The sequence below is a fragment of the Mesocricetus auratus genome, unplaced genomic scaffold, assembly GCF_017639785.1.
Source record: "Mesocricetus auratus isolate SY011 unplaced genomic scaffold, BCM_Maur_2.0 Super-Scaffold_100006, whole genome shotgun sequence".
Taxonomy (NCBI): domain Eukaryota; kingdom Metazoa; phylum Chordata; class Mammalia; order Rodentia; family Cricetidae; genus Mesocricetus; species Mesocricetus auratus.
The window spans coordinates 10,993,918-11,017,299 of NW_024429190.1; the positions used below are offsets into that span (position 1 = coordinate 10,993,918).

Consider the following 23,382-nt stretch of genomic DNA (forward strand, 5'->3'; position numbering starts at 1 on the left):
CTGGCTCATCCAGCATTGTCTGATACCCCTGGAATGGTCCACACTATTCTATAAAGTGACATCTTCCAGATACATGGAGACCATTGGTTATGTGTATGGACTGGGTAGTCTCACAGTGTCCTTAAGATGAACATAAAGATTGGATGGCTCTTGATTAGCATGGCTTTATGGAATTTCTGGATAAAGAGAGTAGGGGACCATTTTCCTGGGTCATCTCAGGCCACTTAGAGAAAGAGGAGGCCCTTCATGCATGTGAGGCAAGCCCTCTTTGTGGTTTAAACTGAGTACTTTATATGACTAGCGGTTGTTTGGTTTAGAGAAAGGGTCTCATGTAGCCCTGGCTGGCCTGTAACTCGCTAATTGGGCCAGGCTGGCTCTAAACTCAAACAGATCCACCTGCCTCTGCCTCCCCAGTGCTGGAACGAAGGGCTTGTTCCATCATCATCCCTGGCACTTTCAATGACTTAAATAACAGGTTGGTCTTGAACTCAGTATGTAGCTGAGAGTATTATTAATCAGTGTTTTCTAGAGTAACAATTTATAGAATGCATCTCCCTGTATATAGAAAGGGATTTAGAATGACTTACAGACTGTGGCCCGACTAGTCCAACAGTGACAGTCTGTGTCCAAAAATCCAGTAGTTGTTCAGTCCATGAGGTTGAATGTCTCAGCCAGTCTTCAATATATTCTGGAATCCTGAAGAAGTAGGCTCTAATGACAGTGAAGGGCAGACTTGCCAGTGAGAGCAAGAGCAAACAGGCGGACTTCCTTCTTCCTTGTCCTCAGGCAGGCCACCAGCAGCAGGTGTGGCCCAGATTAGAGGTGGTCTTCCCTCCTCAAAGGATCTGATTAAAGGTGTGTTCCTTCCTCGAAGATCTGGGTCAGAAGTGCAACTTCCCACTTCAGGTGATGGAATTAAGTAAAAATGCCTCACAGGTGTGCCCAGCCAGTTTTGGGGTTTTAGCTAATTCCAGATGTAGTCAAGTCGACAACCAAAATAGGCATCATGCTGAGGGGGACCTTGAACTCCTGCTATTCCTGTCTCCATCCCCTGACTACCAGGCTTACAGGTGTGTGCTGCCACACCCCTCAGCATCAATAGATTTTACAGGAATCCCACCATTTCTGCCATATTTGACGCTATTCCAATGTCTGTTCAGTGTCTTCACACTGTGTTTTCAGTATCGATTCTTGAGGGGAAGCCCACAGAGCACTCTGGTTGGGACCCACTGAGCCCCTGCGGCTTCCCTGTTACAGTTGGGTCCCCTCGGCCCTGGTTCCTGTGGGTTTCTGTTCTTGTCCTTGGTGAGCCCTGTTATTTGCCTGCTTTCTTTCCAGGGCTGTGGGCAGTCTGCCTGTGTGCTCGTGTGCTCACCTTCCTGACAGGCATGACGAAGTCACTGTTGGGAGGTGGCACATACCCATAATCCCTGCTCTTAGGAAGCAGGAGCAGGAGGCTCACAAACTCAAGGCCAGCCTGCGCTACACAATGGAGATTTGCTTCAAAACAAACAAACAAAAAAATAGATAAAAATTACTGATTCGGGCCGGGCGTTGGTGGCGCATGCCTTTAATCCCAACACTGAGGAGGCAGAGGCAGGAGGATCTCCATGAGTTCGAGGCCAGCCAGGTCTACAGCTTGAGTCCCAGGACAGCCTCCAAAACAATACAGAGAAACCCTGTCTCGAAAAAAAAAAAAATTACTGATTCGGGCCAGCTGCTCCTGCACACCTTTTTTGTTTTATTTTGTTATCTTTTGTTTGGTTGGTTGGTTTGGTTTTGGTTTTAGTTTTTAAAGTTATTAGGATGGCACAGTCATTCCTAAGATCTGTGTCACACCTGGAACGTAGAAGTGTGTTTTGTTTTGAAATCAGATTTGAAGGAAAACATGGGTCGGGGGGAAAATGTTCTTTGCTGCTGTCTTCTTTGCCTGGAACTGCAGTTACACACAGTGCTAGCCTGGAGCCGGGCTAGCTCCTTATGGAGCCCAGCCCAGTTTTTTTTTTTTGTTTTTTTGTTTTTTTTTTTGTTTTTTTTTTTGTTTTTTTTGGTTTTTCGAGACAGGGTTTCTCTGTGGCTTTGGAGGCTGTCCTGGAACTAGCTCTTGTAGACCAGGCTGGCCTCGAACTCACAGAGATCTGCCTGCCTCTGTCTCCCAAGTGCTGGGATTAAAGGCGTGCGCCACCAACGCCCGGCTTCAGCCCAGTTTTTAAAAACATCCTTTTCTCTCTGTGCTTCAGTTTAAGTGGATTTTTCTTCAAATTAATTGCTTAGTTTTTTGTACTGTCTTTTGCTAGTCCTGTCAGATGAATTTTGAAATTTTTACCACATTTTATTTGTTTTGTACGTGTGTACACAGGCACACATGTACAAGTGTAGGTCAGAGCACAACTTGAAATAGTTGATTCTCAGGGCTGGAGAGACGGCTCAGAGGTTAAGAGCACTGACTGCTCTTTCAGAGGTCCTGAGTTCAATTCCCAGAAACCACATGGTGGCTCACAACCATCCATAATGAGATCTGGTGCCCTCTTCTGGTGTGCAGGCAGGAACAATGTATACACAATAAATAAATAAAATTAAAACCGGCGGGCAGTGGTGGCGCACACCTTTAATCCCAGCACTCGGGAGGCAGAGGCAGGTGGATCTCTGTGAGTTCGAGACCAAGCCTGGTCTACCAAACGAGTTCCAGGACAGCCTCCAAAACAATACAGAGAAACCCTATCTCGAAAAACCAAAATAAATAAATTAATTAATTTAATTAAATTAAAAAAAAAGAAAGAAAAGTCCCCAGTTTTAGGGTCTTAAAAAAAGAAATAGTTATTCTCTCCTTCTATTATGTGGGTCCAAAGGGTTGGACTCAAGTATTTGTGGTTGGTGCCTTTACCTGCCGAACCATCTCACCGGCCCCAGGCCTAATGAAATTTTATTCTCAGCATTTCCATTTGATTTTTGAAAAAACACTTTATGGGACTGAGAGATAGCTCCACAGTTAAGAGCACTGGCTGCTCTTCCAAAAGACCGGGGTTCAATTCCCGGCACCCACATGGCAACTCACACCTGTCTGTAACTCCAGTCCCAGGGCTTCTGACACCTTCACACCAATGCACATAAAGTGAAGTTAAAATAAATTTTAAAATTTCATGTCTCCTCACACTCTCCATCCTGCCACATAGCATATCAGTCCCAGCTGACTCCTTGTTCTGTTTTTATTTTTCTCTTCAGACAGGATCGCACTGTGTCATAGGCCTGGCATTCAGGGTCTAGCTCAGGCTGGCCTTAAACTCCTGCCAAGCAACCCTTGTGCCTTGCTTCCTAAAGCTGGTATTAAAGACGTGTACCACCATGTCTAGCTCAGATTTTTTAAAATTGATTCCTTTAAAACACTTTTTTAGGAACTGAAGAGATTGCTCAGTGGTTAAGTGTGTATAACTGTTCTTCCTGAGGATCCAGGTTCGGTTCCCGGCACCCTGTCAGGTGACTCACACCTGCCTGCAACTCCAGCTCCAGGAGATCCAACCCCGTCTACTGGTGTATCCACTCATGTGCAAATACTCTTCTAAAAATGTTTTTAATCTTTAACATTTTGTACTTTATTTACTATTGCTATGCGTGTGTTTGATGGGGGACATGTTTGGAGGAAAGGACGGATTTCAGGGTCATCTCTGTCCTTCACTGTGGGGTCCAGGAACTGAACCACTAAGGCTCTCTGGCTTGCTCAGGTTTGCTGAATCACAGACATTGTATTATTTTTTTATATTTATTTCCTGAGTGTTTGCCTGCATGCATGTCTGTGCACCACACGCTTGCCTGCAGAGGTCAGAAGAGGTGTTGGTGGTTTTGATCCACCCTGTGGATGCTGAGAATTGAACCCAGGTCCTCCGTAGGAGCAACAAGTACTCTTAACCACTGGGCCACCTCTCTACCCGTCATGGGTGTTTTAAATACTCTCTTCTACTTACTTCTACCTAGTTAGCTGTGGGTCTCCTCTGCTGACTGCTTTTTCTCTTGAATGCGCATCATGTTTCCTTTTTCTCATCTAGTAGTGACTTCCATACGCTCTATTGGACGAGCAAGCGAGGTAATGTCTGAGAAACTCTGTCTGCTATTTTCTTGAGAAGTGCTGAGTGTCCCGAGATGGACAGATTTCAGGCGTCACTTCATTCTTTCAGAAATTTAGTTTTGTCACAGAAAATCCATTTTGGTTTTGTTCTTGGTTCCCTATCCCTGGCATGTGTTCTTTAGTTTAGGCCTGGATTTTCTGCAATTTCACGAGGAAGCATTGGGCATTTCCAAACTCTGCTGCTAGGTGACAGAGGTTGTGAAAATCTGTGCTCAGTTCCACCGGCCTGGGGTCGTTGCAAGCCTCCCTCCCCAGGGATCGAACCCAGTGCCTCATTTATGCCGGGCAACCGCTCTGCCGCTGTCATCATCTTGAGTTTTTATGGGTTTTCTCTTTGCCACGATGCCCGCCCCTTACTTCTGTCTTCTCTGACTCTTCTTTCAGGGAGACCCTGGCCCCAAAGGAGACCCTGGTGAGAAGAGCCACTGGGTAAGCTGCAGCCCTGCCCTGACTCTTCCTGCCTTCCCCTGACTCTCCCTGCTCTCCCCTACCTTCTCCTACCCTCCCCTACCTCTCCCTGTCCTGCCCTGACTCTCCCTGCCCTGCCCTGACTCTCTCTGTCCTGCCCTGACTCTCCCTGTTCTCCCCTACCTCCTCCTGCCCTCCCCACCCCTTCTGCCCTCCCCTATCTCTCCCTGCCCTCCCCTACCTTCTCCTACCCTCCCCTTCCTCTCCCTGCCCTCCCCACCTCTCCCTGCCCTCCCATGCCCTGGGTGCTCAGGAAAACATTCTCTCACCTGTAGATGCTGGGATTGAGGGTGTCCTAGTCACATACTCACAAGAGCCCTGCTCCCTCACCCCTCCTGGCATTCCCCACCAGGCAGGGCTAGCCTTCCAAGCAGACCATGCTCTCTGCCTGTGTCTCTGCCTCTGTCTCTACCCACTTAGCCTCTGTAGCCTTTCCAAGCCAAGGAGGCTCTGCCTGTTCCTGCTGGGCAGTTCAGATGATGCAGACTGCGTCTCCACTTCCAGGGTCCTTCCTGGCAAAGTCCTATTGTCTACAGAAGAAAGAGAACTATGAAGACAGGATCCACCCAAAACAGAAAAGGAGCCTTAGAAAAGTCGGGAAACAAAAAAAGGGATGCACAGGGGAACCCTGATATAAAGGACTGGGGACCTAGAAACCAACATACACACAGAGACTCCAGGAGACCTACTCTGTTATACCCAAAAGATCTGTACTATCACATACTTCAAGTGATCCACAAAGGAAGCCTAGAAACTGTCATATGCACAGAGAACCATGGAGAAAGAGACAAGGAGGTCTAGAGACTACCAGTTACAAAGCAAACTGTGAGCAGTGGAAAGGGAGGCCTAGAAACAGCCGCGTGCATAGCGGACTTGGAGTAAATGGGAAGAGAGACCTAGAAACCACATACTCAGAAATCTCAAGATGTGTGTGAGGTCTTGGAAGCCTTCAAGATCAATGGAGATAACTAGTGAACAGATTTGGGGCACAGGAGACATTTGGAAAATAGGTGAGGTGCGAGTAAACATTCCTGCAGGAAAGACAGCCTGAGTACTCTTTAGACGGTGATGCCACGCCTTCCTGTCATTCCTGAGAGCCAGCACCAGCCATGAACCATGTCTTCTCTGTCTGTGGTCATGGAGCCGGTGATGGATACAGCCGTGGTAGCCCTCCCCCTGCATGAGTGCACCTCCGTGAGTCCCGTGACTTCCAGGGGCCCTGCTGCCTCTCCTTGATGCTTGCCTCCCCATCCTCTCTTCCACTTCCTGTGGTTCCTGGCCTTCGGTAGTGGGGATGTGGACCCAGTAGGGAGACCCATGTGAGCAACCCTTTGCCTCCCCTCACTCTCCCAGAGACCCTGGGTGAGAAAATGGGTTTTATTTCACCCATCCCAGGAGGTATGGGAAAAACCAGGTCACAACAGAGCAGTCCCTATCCTTGCATGGGAGCCTTGGGCCATCCCAGGTGAGACCTTGAACCCAGGACCACCTATGGGAGGTGCCCCAAGAGGTAGCAGGACCCCTACCTGCCCACCTTCCTCCTCCTGCCACCTGCACTTCTGCCCCTGCTTCGCTCAGCTGGAGATGCATGAGGCTTCTGGGCTGAGGGACCAGCTCTGTTGGAGGTACATAGGGATCCTGGTACAGTGGAAGCATCATGTACTTCATCTACCAGCGCCCCCTAGCGGTAGTACAGCTTTCAGAGCAGCTTGCCAGGCTTAACTGTGGCTCAGCAGTGTCACCAGGTGGCCACAGTCATGTACTGCAGGAGCTGAGTGACTTGACCTGAGTTACTCTACCTAATTAAGAGGGAAACCCTTATTCAGACAGGGAAACTGAGGCCCAACTCCTCAGAGCAAACTGGTGGCAAAGTGGGCCCCGAAGTGAAGCAGGCTAAAATATCCAAATCCCCAGAGGGCTAGAGAACCCGCTACTGTTCCATGAGCTTTGCAGATTCGGTCCCCAGGAGAAGTGAGCACGAGCTGGGGTGAAACACCATGGTCAGCAGCCACAAGACAAAAGGAATTTAGCTGTGTGGGGCTGTAGTGCATCAGCGATGAAAGGAACATAACCAGTCACAGAGAAGTAAGGGTCTGGGGTCAGAGTGAGCCTGGGGTATTTGAGGGTTGCAGGTACTTGGAGTGGCGGTTGACAGGCAAGAAGCGAGACAGAGGCTAGAGGCTCTCAGAAACTAGGAGATCACATTAAAGAACCTGAACTTGGGTGAGCAACTGGGGCAGCCAGGCATGGTGGCTCACACTTGTAATCCCAGCATTCAGAGGGCTGAGGCAGGAGGATGACCAGCCACAAGTTCAAGGCAAACCTAGACTACAGAGTGAGATACTCAAGGATCTCAAAAAAACAGGATTTGTTTTCAAAAACTAAAGAATGAGAGGGAGTGGTAGGGTCAGGTGTTTGTTTGCAAAGTATGTCTCTGAATGCCAATATGGAGAATGGATTGGAAACAGAAAAGGACTCTAGAAGGCCGTGGACATCCTTATCAAAGACCAGGGGCTGTACATTGGAGCATGGACAGGCAGCATGGCAGACTGTGTGTGTGTGTGTGTGTGTGTGTGTGTGTGTGTGTGTGTGTGCATACAAGAGTGTGATTGTGTGTGCCCATGTATCATTTTCGGCTCTATTCCCTGGGAGCTCACTATTTCAGCTAAGCTAACAGCCAGCAAACAACCCCCACCCTTTCTCTGTACCTGCCCAGCGCTGGGGTTATGGGCATTGGGTGGCATTTTACAGGAATCCTAGGGTGCCGAATTCAGGTCCTCGTTCTTTCTTGGTACGTGCTCTTACCACTGAACCATCTCCCCTGCCCCAGGACCACCCATTTTCACACCCTGCTCCATGATACCCGAAGAGGGATTACCCTGGCTTGTGACCTATAGTGACCCCAGATCTCCAGGCTGAAAGGCAGTTCAGTGACCCATGAATAGCTCAATCTTTATGGTATCAACAGGACAGCTGGAGCATAAGGAATAGCCCCAGGGAATGAACACACTCATGGTAGACATGCTGGAAGGAAGTCTAGTTAAATTTTTTTTTTCCGAGACAGGGTTTCTCTGTGGCTTTGGAGGCTGTCCTGGAACTAGCTCTTGTAGACCAGGCTGGTCTCGAACTCACAGAGATCCACCTGACTCTACCTCCCGAGTGCTGGGATTAAAAGCACGTGCCACCAATGCCCGGCTGCTTAGATGTTCTTATGGGGAACCGCTTCTAATGGTGAGCTAGGAGTAGGGGCTCATGTCTGGAGTCCCAGCTCATGGGAGTTTAAAGAAGAACTGTTAGTCTGAGGTTAACCTGGGCTACAGAGTGACATATGTCAAAGAGAACAGAGAGGGAAGAGGGAGAAGGTACTGGAGACATAGCTAGCACAAGGACCCACATAAGTGCTGGGTGGGCTTGGAAGGCAGAAATAGTATCACCAGAACAAACTCTGGGTCCAATTGAGAGGTTCTGCCTCAATAAATAGGTGAAGAAAATACCCTGATGTCAACCTCTGGCCTCCAGACACATGCACGTGCATGCATGCACACAGATGTGAACACCAGTATACAAATGCATACACACACATATCACCTAAAAAGGGGGTGAGGGCTGGAGGGATGGCTCAGTGGTTAACAGCACTGGCAGCTCTTTCAGAAGTCATGAGTTCAATTCCCAACAACCATATGGTGGCTCACATCCATCTGTAATGAGATTTGGTGCCCTCTCCTGGCATGCAGGAGGATACACAGGCAGAACACGGTATACATAATTAATTAATTAATTAATCTTTTTAAAGGGGGGGCAGATGGCTCAGTGGAAAAGAGTACTTACTGCACCAATATGAAGACCTGAGTCCCGATCCCTAGCACCTACACAGAAGTCAGGCATGGCACATGTGCCTGTAACCCTAGCACGGTGAACAGGAAACAGGGGGCTCGATGGCCAGCCAGACTAGCTGAAACAGCACACATTGGGTTTACCTTAACACCCTGTCTCACCAGGCAGTGGTGCATGCCTTTGATCCCAGCACTCGGGAGGCAGAGGCAGGCGGATCTCTGTGAGTTTGAGGCCAGCCTGTCTACAGAGTGAGTTCCAGGACAGCCAGGGCTACACAGAGAAACTCTGTCTCAGAAGAGGGGACGAAAAAGGACCCTGTCTCAAAAAGTAAGGTAGAAGACAGTGTAATATGGAGGGGCCTGCAAGGAGGCACTACCAGTGAAGGAGCCTGCCATGAGATAAAGGCTGAGTTTAGTCTCCAGGACTCGCAGGATGGGGAGAAAACGGATAAATTTTATTTTTTCTATGATGTCCACACACATGCTGTGATGGCCACAAGTTGGCCTATGACCTCAACGTGCACACTGTGGCATGATCACCCCACACACACACACACACAAATGTAATGAAAATCTTAAATACAATGGAGAGCAAAGAGGAAGACATTCTCCTCTGGCCTCTGTATACGTCCACGTGGGCATACATACACACACATGTGCATATACCACACACACACACACACACACACAGATATGTGCATGCTATGCATCTCTTCACACCCCCCCCATACTAAATGCTGAGAGACTCTTCTAGATGACTGTCAGGCTTGGGATAGCTCCTGTCACCGTCCGATGCTCTGTCGGAAAACACATTCTAGAAGTTGTTTAGGGAGGGGGCACGAGCGTTTGGGTAAGACCATGGACCCTGTGCTAGGGAAGGAGAGAACAAACTGGAAGTCAAGAGGGCTCTCTAAATGAGCCTCTGCTTTGGGGGAGTGGAGAGCCGTGGGCCTGGGGGCCTTTCAGAAGGAACTTGGGGAGCTCTCTCCACACCCGTGGGGAACACAGATGCCTTCAGCTGCTGCTGGGAGGGGCTGGGCTGAGGGCTGTCCTCAAGGTGTACCAGAGTGTGGGATGGGTTCTGGGGAGCGGTGAGCAGTCTCCTGAAGGGACCGAGCTGGAGCCCCAGGCCAGCCTCCTTCAAGCAGCAATGAATGCCATTGGAGGTTTTGATCTTCACCTGCTACAGTCTCCAGCTTGCTCTCACTGATCAGTTAGTTAGCGTCAGGGTAACAAGACGGCTTAAAGCAGAGTCAATCTGAAGCATATGAGTAGAGAGAAAGATTTTTTAAAAATGTAAGAATTTAAACGAGGAGAGAGAGGAAAAGAGACAGAGCTCCCAGACAGACTACAGGTGGCCCAGGGATGTCATAGGAACTGTGCAGAGGATGTCAGGATGTGGGTGAGAGGACAAGCTGGCCCCATGGGGCCTTGGGAACAAATGGACAGCAGGCTGTGGGCCAGCAGAGGAGCGCCCCCAGACCGGCATGGCTTCAGCCAGTTGGGATCAAATGGGATTTCTGAGGGGGTCTTCAGGGTTGCTTCCTCCTGCCTTGCATCCTGTACATCTCCGTCTTGTTTGGCTGTCCGTGGGTCTTGGGCTGTGGTGGGTGATACAGGGCTACAGGCGCTTGTCCCGGGTGGGGTAGGGGCCACTGGCAGTGGCAGGCTTTGCAGGGTCCCCTCCCGATCCCCATCACGGCTGCATCTGTCTCTTTCTCCACAGGGGGAGGGGTTGCACCAACTACGCGAGGCTTTGAAGATTTTAGCTGAGAGGGTTTTAATCTTGGAAACAATGATTGGGCTCTATGGTGAGTAGAGACAGACAGACCAAACCAGCCCTGCCTTCCAGCCTCCCCCAAAGCTTCCTGGGGTGCAACTGGCCTAGTTCTGAGGGTGAAGCAGCTTAGGCTGCAGAGGCTTCCCCACCTTCCCCTCTGTACAGGGGAAAGTCCTGCTCCTACACGCACCCTCGTGCCTCTCTCTAGGCAGTGTGGGTGTTGAGGGTTACAGGACTTCAGGAGCTTGGAGACAAGAGTGTGAGATCTGCAATAAGTCATGGGTAATGAAACCAGACTCCTAAGTCAAGTGTGGAGGCATGGGCTTTTGATCCCAGCACTTGAGAGTCAGAGGCAGGAGGAGCTCTGTGAATTCAAGGCCAGCCTGGTCTACAAAGTGAGTTCCAGGATATCCAGGGCTACATAGAGAAACCTTGTCTCAAGAAGGAAGGAAGGAAGGAAGGAAGGAAGGAAGGAAGGAAGGAAGGGAGGGAGGGAGGGAGGGAGGGAGGGAGGGAGGGAGGGAGGGAGGAAGGGAGGGAGGAAGGAAGGAAAGAGAAAGAAACCAGACTACCGATCAGTGAGGGATTGTGGGTAACAGCTAGACTGTAGCCATACTGGGGTCATGGGTCATACAGTCAGAGCCTAAGCCCACAGAATTATAAATAAAAGATGTTGACAACTTGGGTTTCAACTCTAGATAAATCTAGAGCAACGTAACTGGATTCCAAAAGTGTAGGGAACTGTGGGTGACAGAGGCAGACTCAGGACCCGGAGAACACTGGGTCATAGACCACTTGCCGGTTCTGATCAGCTTCCCATAAACTTCTGGACACACTGGCAGGACCCGCCTTCCTGGTCCAGGTATCCCTCCCTTAGTTGCCGCTGTATTCCTAGTGTGTCCTGAAGTTCCCTCTCAGGGCTCAAGGGAGCGAGATCTAAGTTCCCATCCATCTGGCTACCTGGGGAGCTAGGTGCACCCTCTCCCTACCTTCTGGGGGGACCCTGAGGTCTGGTGGACACGGCCCAGATTGCTGCCCTGAAGCCCATCGGCGTCTCTCTCCCTCCACCCCTTGATCCCGGCCCAGCCCTCAGAGTCCAGACTCGCACGTCTGCTCTTCTCAATCTCCCATCAGGCTCCTAGTTTACAGAGCTTCCTGCAGCAGCAGGCCCAGCTGGAGCTCCTGGCCAGACGGGTCACCCTGCTGGAAGCCATCATCTGGCCAGGTAATGGCAGGGTGGGCAGGCAGGGGCAAACCCTCCCAGGAAGGGCCTGAGACAGGCTTGGGCATGAAGAAGATGCCTCCCAGTGCTTGGTCTGGGCCAGAAGACACTGGATGCTTCCACTCATCAAGGAAGCAGAGCCTGGCACAGAGAACTAGCTTTCCTGTTCTGGCAGTCACCTGTCGGCGCAGGCTCCAACATAGCCAGTAGACGTAGCCCTGCCCTTGTGCAGCCTAGGGTTGGGGTAGGGTGCTGACACTGGTAGCAAAAGCCAAGAAGAGATAAGTGACGGAGCAGCGAGCATAGATATGCCTCTGGCCTGCTGGGGACACGGCTGCTCACCTATAGAAGTCCTTGGGTTCTGTTGTCACCATGAGGGAGGGCTTCATGGAGGTGATACCTCACTGAAGACCAGAAGGACAAGGATCACAGGCCAGTGAACTAGCAGAGGAAGATCAGAGATCAAGATGTCTACAGGGTTTTCCCTCAACGTTTCTGAGAGGAGAAGACTAACACTGAGCAGAGCTGGGCTGGGAAGGTTCTAGAAGGCCAGTTCAAGCAGCATGAGAGGAGATCAGGCTTCTGGCTGGAGGCGGGGGCAGTCGGTTCCCCTGCACCTGGCTGCAAGGGCGAAGCTAAGGCGCTATAGCTGGTGTGGGGAGGTGGGGCTGGCGGGTCACAGGAAGGGGCTGCTTCTCATTCGCCCACTGAGAGTCCCCGCCCACTGGCTTCCCTTTGCCCCTCTCAGCCACTGCCCTGTCTCACAGCCCATGTGCACATCAGTACCCAGAGGCGTCCATAGTGTGTCCAGCCTCCCCCCTTATAAAACTAAAGACTGAGGCCTTGCGCTTGAAGGAGGGTCGGGGTTAAAGCAGTTCTTAGTTTGGCAAAACCAGGAAGCACCCACTGAGCGCTAGGCTCCGATGGCCAGTAGGCCCTGCAAAGTAGCTGGGCTCTGGGGAGCTGTCCAGTCAGTCACTTTAGAGACTTAAATGGAGTACCTAAGGATTGGGCCCTTCTTGATAGACATTGGCGACTTCTTGGAAGAGGGGACCGTGTGTGGGGTCATAGAAGATACATGGTTGTGCCTGGTGGAGGTGACAGGAAAGCTCATATGAGATAAGATCTGGAGGTTGGAGTGTGGGTTGTCCAAGCCAAGAATGGTTAGGATCTACATGCCTAAGATCCCAGCACTGGAAGGCTGAGACAGGAGGATAGCAAATTTGAGGCCAGCCTGGGCTACTGAGCAAAACTTTGCCTCCCCCCCAAGTGCACAGTCTGTTTCTAACTCCCCATTAGCCATGTGGCATCTTTAAACTCTAAAAACATCAGGGACTATCTGGCAGACATCCTCTGCCTGGCCAGCCTTGTCCTTGCCTTAGGAGGGGAGACTGGAGTCTCCCCTTGATGGAGATATAGCAAGTCCCTGGCCTGAAGCCTCTTGGCACCTGTCTCATCTCCCATTGCCTCCAAATGACCTGAGGGACCACTGGGAACAAAGGACCACATTCCATATTCGCAGCTGCCCCCTCCTCTCAGTGCAACAGGAGAAGGGACTGCTAGGTAGCATGGAAGAGCTGCATAGGCCACTGTGACCTGTCTTTAGCTGGCCGTGCTTCTGACAGCCCCTGAAGGGTGTACAAGGAACCTGGGAAGGGTCAGGCCCCACTAGAGGCCCATCCCTAAGCAGTGCCTTCCGTGGGAAGCGGTCCTCATCAAGCTTCCAACTTTCTGTCCTAAACAGGGGAAGGCTTGGCCAAGCACCTATCATGAGGCTCTCCCTCACTAGAAAAATAGCCTACCCTGACCTCCTCCCAGGCTTTAGGGGCTACCAAAGGATACTGTGGGTTTCCTGGACAAGAGAGCTCCTTCTTGGATTTTGAAAGCTGTTAGTTTTCCTGGGGAGTGGGGAACACAAGCATGCTGGTTTTTTTTTTTTTGGTTTTTCGAGACAGGGTTTCTCTGTGGCTTTGGAGGCTGTCCTGGAACTCGCTCTTGTAGACCAGGCTGGCCTTGAACTCACAGAGATCCACCTGCCTCTGCCTCCCGAGTGCTGGGATTAAAGGCGTGCGCCACCAACGTCCGGCTGCATGCTATGTTTTATGCTTGGGGTTCGGCTTATATGCAGATCAGGGCAGATCTCACCACAACTCCTTTGGTAACTGATTTCAGTCTTTGTTGATGCCGCATAGGGCCTCAGAGTCTATCTGAAAATGTCCCTGATTTTAGAAGTCAGACAACTGGGGTCGGACTCTACTGAGCCCTTTCCTCCAAATGGTGCTGTAACCCAAGGAAAAAGGAAGTTTCTTCCCTAACAGTTTACTTGCTGTGAAGTTTGGATGATGCAGAATTTACCTTCACTCCAAATGAAGCCTCAAACAATTGATTACTTAGGGAGTGTTATCCGTATGCCAAACGTTAATGTGGTGAGCCTGGCCACCCCATCAGACAAATCGGGTGTCGGATGGCCAGGAGTTCTCTCTGGGCTGCGGGCTCAGAGGTTGTGGGGAGGTACTAATCAGCCTTCAGTACCCTTATTTCCCACAGCTCTGTCTCTAGGATGCCAGGGTACCCAGCTACCTCCCAGGGCTAAGAGTGGGTTCCCCATGTGAATGCCCCCCTAACATAGCTTCTCTCCTATTCCCTCCGGCAGAACCAGAGCTGGGATCGGGGGTAGGACCCGATGGCACAGGTACCCCCAGCCTCCTTCGAGGCAAGAGGGGAGGACCCCCAACCAGCTACCAGATTGTGACCCCCAGGAGACGCAACGAGAGGAGCTGAGGATGGTGGTGACTCTTCAGGGTTCCACACCAGACTTCCTCCCCTAGCCTGGACTTGGCCAGCTGCCTCCAGAGATTGCCAGTTCCTATTTATGAATATCCTCAGGGACCCCTGTGCCATCTTGGCCTTAGCAGTAGGCAGGCAGGTCTCAGTGACGACAGCCTGTATGTACAGACTAAGCAGGGACTGGGGAAGCCTGCTCGACAAGTCAGACAAGGTCTTAAGCAGGCAGGTGGAGGTCTTCCAGCCTTCTAACATAGGGACCTGGGACTCTGCCTGGCCCTGCAGACATGCAAGGATGGAGGCAGAAGTCTCAGTTCCCCTCATTCAAACCTTGGAGAGTCCTGTTTTCTGGTGCTGAGTTCTAATCTGAGTGCAGACTGCTTAATCCCTGACTGAATGCTTGGTACTCCTTCTGTCAGTTCTACCCAAACCCCACTCCCCGGTGTCCCATGTGGGGATGGATGTGTACAAGGGACCCCCATTCCAAGTACCTGCTGCGGATGCCATGCATGGATTGCTGTGTATTGGACAATAAACATTCCTGCCTGACCCTGCCAGTTTGGTCTGTGTGTGCTGCGGCCAGAAGGGTCCACCTAGGCTGAGGGTACTGGGGCAGGAGCCCTGTGGTCCTAGACACCAGGAGTCACCCTCTTGCCACCAGCCGCTCATTCGCTGCTTGTTCACTCACTCCCTATCCTCCCTGATGCCAACACGGAGGAGCCAGACAGGACAACTGCCACTCAGAAGGCCAGGTTGAAAACTTTTATTCTTATAAAGTAGCAGAGCATTCTGGGGCCTACTCCTGCCCCCAGGGATGTCTTCAAGCTCCCAAGCCCACAGTAGACTGGGCAAGGACTCAGGCCAAGCCTAAGTCCTTACTCTCTTCTCGGACTATGAGGGCCCAGTGCCCTTGCAGTGGGCGGGACCACTCCTCCCCTCGGTCACTAGGGCCTCGGTATCCACCAGCCCTTCAACCAGGAGAGAGACTGCGCCCTCCACACGCCCTGTAGCTGCCAAGGCTACTGCGGCCTGCTCAGTGGGGAATCCCATGTGCTCCAGCTGCTGCAGCCTGTGATGTGGGGACAAGGAAGAAATGTCAGGCAGCGTAACTCCCACATCAGGAGCCGCACCCCTGCCCACCCTGTCTTACCGGAGAGAAGACACAGAGGACTTGGGCAACCACACCGGGTTCTGGGGACCCTGAACTGAGGCATCAAGAAGTGAAGCCTGGATCCCTTCCTGTAGCATTTGCTCGTCTAGGGCTGCCCACATCGGGGTTCCTGGGGCAAAGGTGGATGCAGCCCAGGCCAAGCCCCTCTCTGAGTCCTTCCATGGGAGCTGCACAGGCCCCAGGCCTGGTGGAAGCTGGGCAGAGCCATCACTGTGAGACCAGGAGTTTGGGGAAACAAGGTAAGGAGATCCAGGGGTGGCAGGCCTGTAGGGAGAGAGGTGGGTGGCCTGCGCAGCCAGCCACTGTCGCAACTTCCACCCTCCAATGCTGAACCCCGGGCATCACCCTTACCTTACTCCAGCAGGATAAGTGACAGGCAGGTCAGCCAGACTGCCTGGGGTGGGGAGGAGCCTTAGTGGCCAGCACCGGGCCAGAGCCCTGCAAAGGACACTGTTCTGTAACACCTGCAGTCTCCGCTCTGAGAGCTCCAGCCACCGGAAGGCCCCCGCAGCATCTGCCTGCCCAGGGCAGGGCGGCAGGTCAAGGAAAACCAAACTGAACTGGGGGGAAGGGAATGTGCTGAACATTCTCATGTGTCTCCCCTTGCTACATCCCCCAGGACCACATGAGCAGCTGAAGCTGAAAACAAAAGGAAACTGCCTACCTGAAAGTACTCAGCCAGAGAACAGTGTGCCTTCCCCAAACCCCACTTTCCTGGCCATTACATAACCCTGTGTGCCTGAAGACAGGACCTCCTACTGTCAGCCAGACTCAAGCAGCTGGAGTCTGCATTCTGAAACGGTCCCCTGCGAGTGCCTGAAGGGTTGTATGGTCAGCCTATTCTCTTTGGTGGCTATTTCCCCATATCTTGGGAGCAAAGTTTACATTTAAAGATACCTGGACCATGGGCCCCACGTTGGCCCTCAGTTCCCAAAAGCCCAGGCTCACTCCCGCTCTGAGCCTTCCTCTCCGCTGCCACCTTCACACAGGATCCAGGTTAATGACTTCTAGGGTCCCTTCAGCTCTCCCAAGCATCCCGTGGGGTCCTCTGATTATAAGGACACCTCCTTGTGGCCATGAACCCTGTCGTCAGCCCAGAGCATGGCTTAGAGAAAGACGTGCCAGGAGCAGGTTTTAGGACACCTGACGTTGCTTGGGCAGGGTCTCCTTACTCCGTTTCTTTCCGAGGTACCCCGGAGGCCCAGCCGCAGGTCCACATGGTTCCTGGGCTCAGGCAAAGGATACAGGCTAGTCCAGCAAGAAGGCCACAAACGAGCTGTAGGAAGGGCGGCTCAGAGCTGAGCAGCAAGGTCAGGGCCAGCAGCAGCCATGGGAGCAGCCATGGTGGCAGGGTCCCCTGGGGCCATCCAGGGTAGTAGCTCTGCCCTGCCAGCATGGCCAGATGGACAGGCATGTATCCACAGCCTCCAGCTGCATTGGACATCCCAAGGCCTGCCAATAGCACAGCCAGCAGCCCAGTGGCCAGGGCAAGCAGGGCGGAGCTGTGTAGGAAGCGTAGAGTGCCCAGATGGCACTCCTGCCACCAGCCCAGCGTGCACAGGAGCAGCAGGCTCAGGAGCAGGCCCGGCAGAGCCGTGTGGCCCACAGCATGGGTCAGGAGCCGGTGCACTGGGAACAAGAAGGGCGCCGGGTTAGAGGGATGGGTTAGCCTTTACGAGGGCCACCTGGTAGCCAGCCTCCCCTGCCCGGGAGCCAGTATGTCAAGTGTCACTACCTAATCACTGGTAGAGGGGATCAAAGGCTTCTTTCTCGACACCACAGATACTCTCTAGTTACAGTGATGGGAACCAACACACAGTCTTCTCACTAGCAACCAGATACCAAGTGGTACTACGGCCCAAGTACAATGACGCTATTGTCACTTTTTTGCACTGGTTAATAGCACAAGTTCTAATGGGACTGCCTGCTAGAACCTCTTCACTCCCACAGAGCTGCGTGACCTTAGAAAAATTGCTTAACCTCTCTGAACATCATTTGGGTTCCTCAAATGTAAACTGGAGGTTTTGTGGGAAGTACATGTTTGGCAGAAAATTTTAGTTCTTATTTCTAGGGAAAGCTGTCAGAAAGGGATGTTGTCAGAACTCCTGCCCACAGCTTCCAATCACACCTTCTGTACCTTCTACAGGACTCTGCCCTCCTTGACTGTGGACAAGCTGGGCATGTCTGCAGGCTAACCTGCCTGGGACAGAGTCCTATCCTTGTGACCACCACAAGCTGCACACTAATTCCACTAACTGATCTCAGACCCCAGAGTAAATCTCTAGCATCCTTCAAGGACCATGCAGCTGGTCCTCACCCTGCCAGGGGTCCAGCAGCTGCTCTGGAGCCAATGTGAGGCTGGGGCCAGCCCCTAATAACCACAGGCAGCTCATCAGGAGCATCAGGACTGAGGAAGCAAGGGGCAGTGCCCGGGACACTGAGCCAGGAGAGTCCCAGGCATGCATAGTTTGGCTGATGGAAGTCAACAGCGGTCCTGGGGCTGTATACTGGAATAAACAAACAAACAAAGAGTAACAAGTTATTCTTGCTGCTTTTATCTCACTCCCTCTCAACTAGTTTACCAATGGTCCCATTTTACAGAGGCAGAAAACTGAGCCAGCAGAGGCAGGTCCAGTAGTGTGGCCATGGTGGGCTCAAGCCCCAACCTATGTGCTTATTAGCCACCTTCCTATCCTGCCTGCCCACGTGTCTGGGGTGGTCAGGGGCCATGCACAATGTCCCAACCAGGCCAGTGTGGTAGTGCACTCGAGAATACAAGGTCATTAGAGATGCAGACCAGTGGGAGAGTGCTTACCTAGCATACATGGGCACCTGGATCTGCTCCCCAATGCTCTAAACAGAATAAAAGAAAAATTTAGGTCTTGGCTACATACTGAGTTCAAAAACCAGTCAGTTTCAAAAAAACAAAAGAGTCTGGTGGGCACTGAAGAGGAAGATAAGGGCCAGCAAAGCTGAACTGTGGCCCTCCAGTGCCAAAAAGATGGCACGCCCCCCCTCCCTCTTTTCTGTGCCCGGCCGCAGGGAGTCCAGATGGCCTCAGGTGCCCTTGACCAAGAGTCCTCATGAGGCCCACCAATGGGACAAGCAGCTTAGGGTTGGAATGGGCTACAGGAGTCCCTATTCCAAGCCTTACAAAGTGGTTCAGAGCTGGGGCACTATTTCTTCCCTGCCCTGGCCCTGGTGTTTGCTCCAGCCCTCTGTTGTGTGTTCGAGGACAAGTTTCCCAGTCTGTGAAATGGTGATTAAGGCACATTTTGCTTCCAGGATCATAAGAGAAAGGAAAAGACTGGAGGCCCACAGCTTTCTCTTTTTTTTTTTTTTAAGTTTTGCTTGTTTTAAACAAAGTCAAAGTCAACACAGAAACCAATCTAGCCTGCAATGTGAGATTATCTTGTGTCTGCCTAGGCTTTGAGTACTGGGTCACAAATCTACACCATCGCACCTGGTTTGGCCCCCAGCTCTTTCTCAATAAACCCAAAGGACCACCTCATTACTTATGGGAGGCACAGATAGCTTACACGTGAAGGCCCAGCTGGTCCAGTCATTCCCTGCCCATGCAGCAAGTTTTTTTCCAGTTAGATTTCAAACCTAACTGATATGTTAAATAGGCTGAGCTGCCTATTTAACATATCAGGTTCCACCCTGCAATCCCTCTGTCCCTGCCGGGCCCTGCTGGCTAGCATGCTCCACCCCCTCCCCGAACTCCTCCAGCCCAGGGAATGGCTGTTCCCTATATAACCCAACCATTTTGGTTACCAGCTCTCTTTGTTCTGGCGGCTGCACCTGGTTTTCATCTCTTCCCCTCTTCCTTCCCCTCCCCCTCCCCCTCCCCACATGGCCCAACTCAGGGTCTCCTTACACTCTGGGAGCAGACATTGTTTCCTTTCTTTTTTTTTTTCAGGCCGTGCAATCACTCCCCAGCAATCCTCTCAAGCCTCCTACGGGGATGACTCAGGGTAGGAAGGAAGACTGATTACCTAGCTAGCCTCCTTGCCAAGGCCTTCCCCTGCGCACGCCAGTTTCCTACAGGAAAATGTGGGGATCTCTGCCTGCAGTGCCCTTTTCTCAAATGCCCCCTTCCCACATCGTGAATCTTACCCTAATGAGCAAAGTCTGACTTTTCTCCCAAGAGGTTTGAAATAAAGGAGGATGAGCCGGGCGTTGGTGGCACATGCCTTTAATCCCAGCACTTGGGAGTCAGAGGCAGGCAGATCTCTGAGTTTGAGGCCAGCCTGTTCTACAAGAACTAGTTCCAGGACAGCCTCCAAAGCCACAGAGAAACCCTGTCTCGAAAAATAAAAAAATAATAATAAAATAAAAATAAAGGAGGATGGAGGCTCCCTCTCCAGGTTCGTCAGGCTACTACTCTTTGCACATATTCAAGGGATTATGTGTTCATTGAAAGACATATTAGCTTGGCCCCCGGTCCTGCTGGGGTGAACTCTGGAATTTGGGGTGAACTTGTCCTTGACCTGAGGTACTGGGTTTAGAAAAGCAGGCAGATGTCAATTTCACTCTTACCTTGGAGACAGGGTCACCTATATTGAAGCTTCCTCTTGCACCTTCTCACAATCATTCCATCCCTGGGCACTAAGGGACTGGTCCATAGACGCAAAGAACTGGGCGCCCAGTCCCCGGGGCCAGTCTCTTCTGGTTGTTGGAAATGGAAACCAGGGCCCCACACATCTTAGGCAAGCAGTATCATTGAGCCGCTATCTCCAACCGTATCTTTAATTAATAACATAAAACTTGTAAGAATCGAGTCATGAACTCAGCTGCTGCTCCTAGCACACGACACAAGCAGCAGCAGCAGCAGCAGCTTTTCACGGTAAGTCCCTAGTCAACAGACTGCGGGTGCCCGGACCTCCCACCTGAGGAAGTGAGTTTACACCGGCGGCGGCCACGCAGCCAGCTCCCCACTCCCTTCCCCGCCTCTCGCCAGGGAATCCGAAGGAAACCACTCCCATCCTTAGAAAGGTGTGACACGCCTACTTCTCCCACATGGGCCCCGATTTCTTCGGAATCCACGTCAGCCATGCTACTGTTCGTCTTAGTCTGTCCACGGTGTAACTCTTAAAAAAAGACCTTCACACGCAAGCAATCCGCTTCAGAGTCCCTCCGCAGCCCTCGTCAGAGCCCTCTTAGATATGCACCATCACACCCTGCCTACCTGATCGGAAGCCAGGAGGGCAGGATGGGAATTCAAGAACAGGGAAGATGCTTCCGGGTGGTGCACGGAGGGGGAGTCCCGGGGTCTGGGTCGAATTCAGCTTTGTAACTTTGGGGAAAGTGCTCGATTTCTTGGGCCAGGTTTCCTTTTCTGTTAAAACAGGGTACTGGTTGAAGGACGAGTACAGGGCTTCTCAGCCCGACGGTTACTGGGGCCGGCCGCCGCATTCCCGGCCTCCCTCGCCAGCCGACCGACCTCCGGCCCCTCCCCCGCCCTCTCGGGCCACGCGCCCAAGGTCCCCAGAAGCAGGTTCCCCCGTCCCCTGGAAGGCCGTGTGCGGGGCCCGCCTGGGGAGTCAGGCCGCCAGCTCCTGGCCGAGAGCTAGGTGCCCCAAACCCACTGCGCGCACCCCGGGCGCGTGATCCCGCCTGCCGATTAGTCAGCAGTTGTTCCAGGCCGGGATCCCTTCCCCCAGCCCTCCCGCCAGCCTCCGTCTCCCTCCAGGACAGGCTCTTTAGAGACGGTCCCTAGAGCCGGCGGGCGTAACCATTCCAAACCACCAAGCCTCGTGCCGAGGATCCCTCGGGTTTGTTGGTGACACTCGCTCACTAGCGCGCTGGCACCCGAGGTGTTTTCTTTTTTAACCCGCGCGTCACGTCCGGCTCTTTAGAGAGGATTGGGCCAACGGTTTCGGGAGCGAAGACCCGGACTATCACTGCCTCAAACCTCCTCGCCCACCCCCGTGGCCTGGGCCTATGGTAGCGTCCGGGGTTGCGGGTTTCGCGCCTGCGCAGTGCGGCGCCTAGGGGGAACGCGAGAGGGAGACGGACGTTGAGAGAACGAGGAGGAAGGAGAGAAAATGGCGTCCACGGGTGAGTGGAGTGGCTGCGCGGTCGCGCTGGCGACGGCTGGCTCACTCAAACTGAGGGGCGCTCGTCTCTGGGGATGGCAGAGACGACTGGGTGGAGCTGCCGAAAAGGGTTGGGGTTCGTGCCGCGACCCGACGAGCGCGGGGCGGGGGGGTCCGCGTTTCCCCTCCCCCACCAGGCGGGCTGGTTCTGGAACCTTCCGGCGCCCGCGTTGCGCGCGAAGGCCGCGCGGTAGCCGGGGCGTGCGGGGCTCGCCTTGGCCTCCTTTGTGTGGCGGTTGTCGGTGTGGGTGCTCCGGGGCTCCCGCCACGTGGGCGGGGCCTACGGCCTCCGAAGCCCAAAGGGGACCGCGCCTGGGCCTCGAGCCCGTCACCCCGAGGGCGCGTGAGGCGAGGGGTCGGATGGCGGCTGCCGGAGCCGCGTTCGGTGGCCCCTGTAGCCTCCAGGCCGTTGCTAGCCTGAGGGCAAGTGTTTCTTGTGTAGAGAGTGAGGTTTAAAAACAAACACAAAGGCGTCGCGAACGTGTGAGCCGAGGGGCGCCGGCACGGGAGTAGGAGCCCCATTATCCTCCAGGCCAGCCTCGGCGCTGCCGGGCTGCACCCTGGAGGGCTCCCAGCCCCGAGCCCAGCGTGGGCCCCAAAATCTACATCCTCCCCACTCGGAGGCTTGGATTTTATCATGTGTTAACTCCACCGCCGTCCTTATCCAAAAACGCAGTGGCTTTACGGCGCGGGCATCGGTTGTGTAACAAGGCCGCCTGGATCCCGAGAGCAGAATCTTAACCAGGAATTTCTAGCGTTTTTGATCCAGGAGAAGCAGAAAGCCTCACCCCCACGCGTTTCTGTAGACCTGCTCATTAAGCTAGCAGGCTCGTTCCTTGGCCCTATCGAGGCCAGGGAAAAGAGACCGGTAGCCGACTTTAAAAAGTCTGCCGTGGGAACTTAGGATGTGATGGATGTTGTGGTCCTTAATGAGCGAATGAGTGTAGCCTAGCACCAGCAAGTTTGCTACACGGTTATCTGGCGCGGTGGCGATTTGTTTGCCTCTGGAGGAATTAGGGATTTGATATGTGGCCTTTGGAGGCAGTAGGAGAAGTCGAGGGGGGGGGACAGGAAAAGCTCTGGGTCCTTAATTTGTGCTTGGGAAAGGTTCCAGCATAACAATTTGTTGACTCCAACGATGTAGTCAGTAAACAGGTAAATGCTGGCTTTTGATACCAGGCTACCAAAAGTGTCCCTAAGAGAGACTGAGAGAAACTACAGCCCAGTGCATCCTGATGGGAAATGGCTTCTTCGATGGGCATTCTAGCTTTCTCTTACCCACTAAAGCCAAACAAGGCAATTGCAGATTTTTGCTTGATAGATAATTGCTACTTTTTAGTCATCGTTAAAATCCTGTTTGCTGATAACCAACCACCATGAACTATATTCGAGTTAAAAGCTTACGCTGCTTTTTCAGCCCTGTCCCAGCTGAGGGAACCTTATTTAGGACTTAATGTCCTTTCCTAGAAAATAGCCTTTTGCAAAGTTTTCTTGACACCGGGTGGTGTTGGCCGCGGGGGGCGCCTTTAGTCCCGGAGAGGCAGCTGGATGGATCTCTTGTTCGAGGCCACCCTGGTCTTACAGAGTGAGTTCCAGGACAGCCAGGGCTACACAGAGAAACCCTGGGGGTGGGGGTGCAGGTGGCTCTTGAGCTCTTCAGCCCTTAAAACATTTTGGTCCCAAGGAATTTACTCTTGTTGGCTCTAATACATTATGTAGCCTAAACCTCCACATCTCTGCAGCTTGGCTAGTGACTTTGCTGAGTAAGGCACTGCCTTAGGAAATATGGTGTGGGGGGGGGGCATGCCTACAGAGTATGTCCAATAAAGCAGAATTATAGTACCCAAATAACCATCAGAACATGAAGTAAACATTACCAGCATTCTTGCCCTCCCCACCCATC

General features: G+C 52.6%; 3 protein-coding genes across 23 annotated transcripts in view; 2 read left to right on the forward strand and 1 right to left on the reverse strand.

Annotated features, from left to right (window-relative positions):
• Positions 1–14,756, forward strand: part of Emid1 (EMI domain containing 1) — a 52,844-nt gene extending 38,088 nt beyond the window's left edge. For 2 of the 5 annotated variants that reach the window (XM_040746779.1, XM_040746782.1), the window contains exons 13-15: positions 4,505–4,549; positions 11,336–11,426; positions 14,077–14,756. In XM_040746779.1, the coding sequence (XP_040602713.1) occupies positions 4,505–4,549; positions 11,336–11,426; positions 14,077–14,204 (264 nt within the window). In that variant the 3' untranslated portion in view covers positions 14,205–14,756. Of the gene's footprint in view, positions 1–4,504; positions 4,550–10,147; positions 10,233–11,335; positions 11,427–14,076 lie in introns of all 5 variants that reach the window. The other 3 variants (XR_005877670.1, XM_040746780.1, XM_040746781.1) reach the window with 3 other exon arrangements.
• Positions 14,757–14,955: 199 nt separating this feature from the next.
• On the reverse strand, positions 14,956–21,504 carry Rhbdd3 (rhomboid domain containing 3). Of its 6 annotated transcripts, none has more exons than XM_040746783.1 (9): positions 21,487–21,504; positions 20,570–20,719; positions 19,921–20,127; positions 18,194–18,231; positions 17,696–17,885; positions 16,624–17,007; positions 15,730–15,892; positions 15,358–15,642; positions 14,956–15,276 (listed from the first exon to the last, which is right to left on the reverse strand). In XM_040746783.1, the coding sequence occupies exons 5-9, from the start codon at positions 17,841–17,843 to the stop codon at positions 15,099–15,101; spliced, it is 1,158 nt and encodes a 385-aa protein (XP_040602717.1). In that variant the 5' UTR covers positions 17,844–17,885; positions 18,194–18,231; positions 19,921–20,127; positions 20,570–20,719; positions 21,487–21,504; the 3' UTR covers positions 14,956–15,098. The 6 variants fall into 6 exon arrangements, with proteins under 6 accessions (XP_040602717.1, XP_012967942.1, XP_012967944.1 ...); XM_013112488.3 differs by lacking the exon at positions 21,487–21,504 and adding an exon at positions 20,979–21,115; XM_013112490.3 differs by lacking the exon at positions 21,487–21,504 and adding an exon at positions 20,825–20,926.
• Ewsr1 (EWS RNA binding protein 1) overlaps positions 21,267–23,382 on the forward strand; it is a 28,676-nt gene continuing 26,560 nt past the window's right edge. For 3 of the 12 annotated variants that reach the window (XM_040746766.1, XM_040746767.1, XM_040746769.1), the window contains exon 1: positions 21,295–21,441. In XM_040746766.1, coding sequence (XP_040602700.1) covers positions 21,429–21,441 — 13 coding nt within the window. In that variant the 5' untranslated portion in view covers positions 21,295–21,428. Of the gene's footprint in view, positions 21,442–23,382 lie in introns of all 12 variants that reach the window. The other 9 variants (XM_040746770.1, XM_040746772.1, XM_040746774.1 and 6 more) reach the window with 6 other exon arrangements.

Bases quoted from the DNA above. Each gene is read 5' to 3' on its own strand.
- Rhbdd3 (XM_040746783.1), bottom strand. From the start codon at position 17,843: ATGCATGCCTGGGACTCTCCTGGCTCAGTGTCCCGGGCACTGCCCCTT. The intron at 17,008-17,695 runs GTGAGGACCAGC...TCTTGTTCCCAG, and splicing joins GCTGCTGGACCCCTGGCAGG to TGCACCGGCTCCTGACCCAT. The intron at 15,893-16,623 runs GTATCCTTTGCC...CTGGGCAGGCAG, and splicing joins CCTTCTTGCTGGACTAGCCT to ATGCTGCGGGGGCCTTCCGG.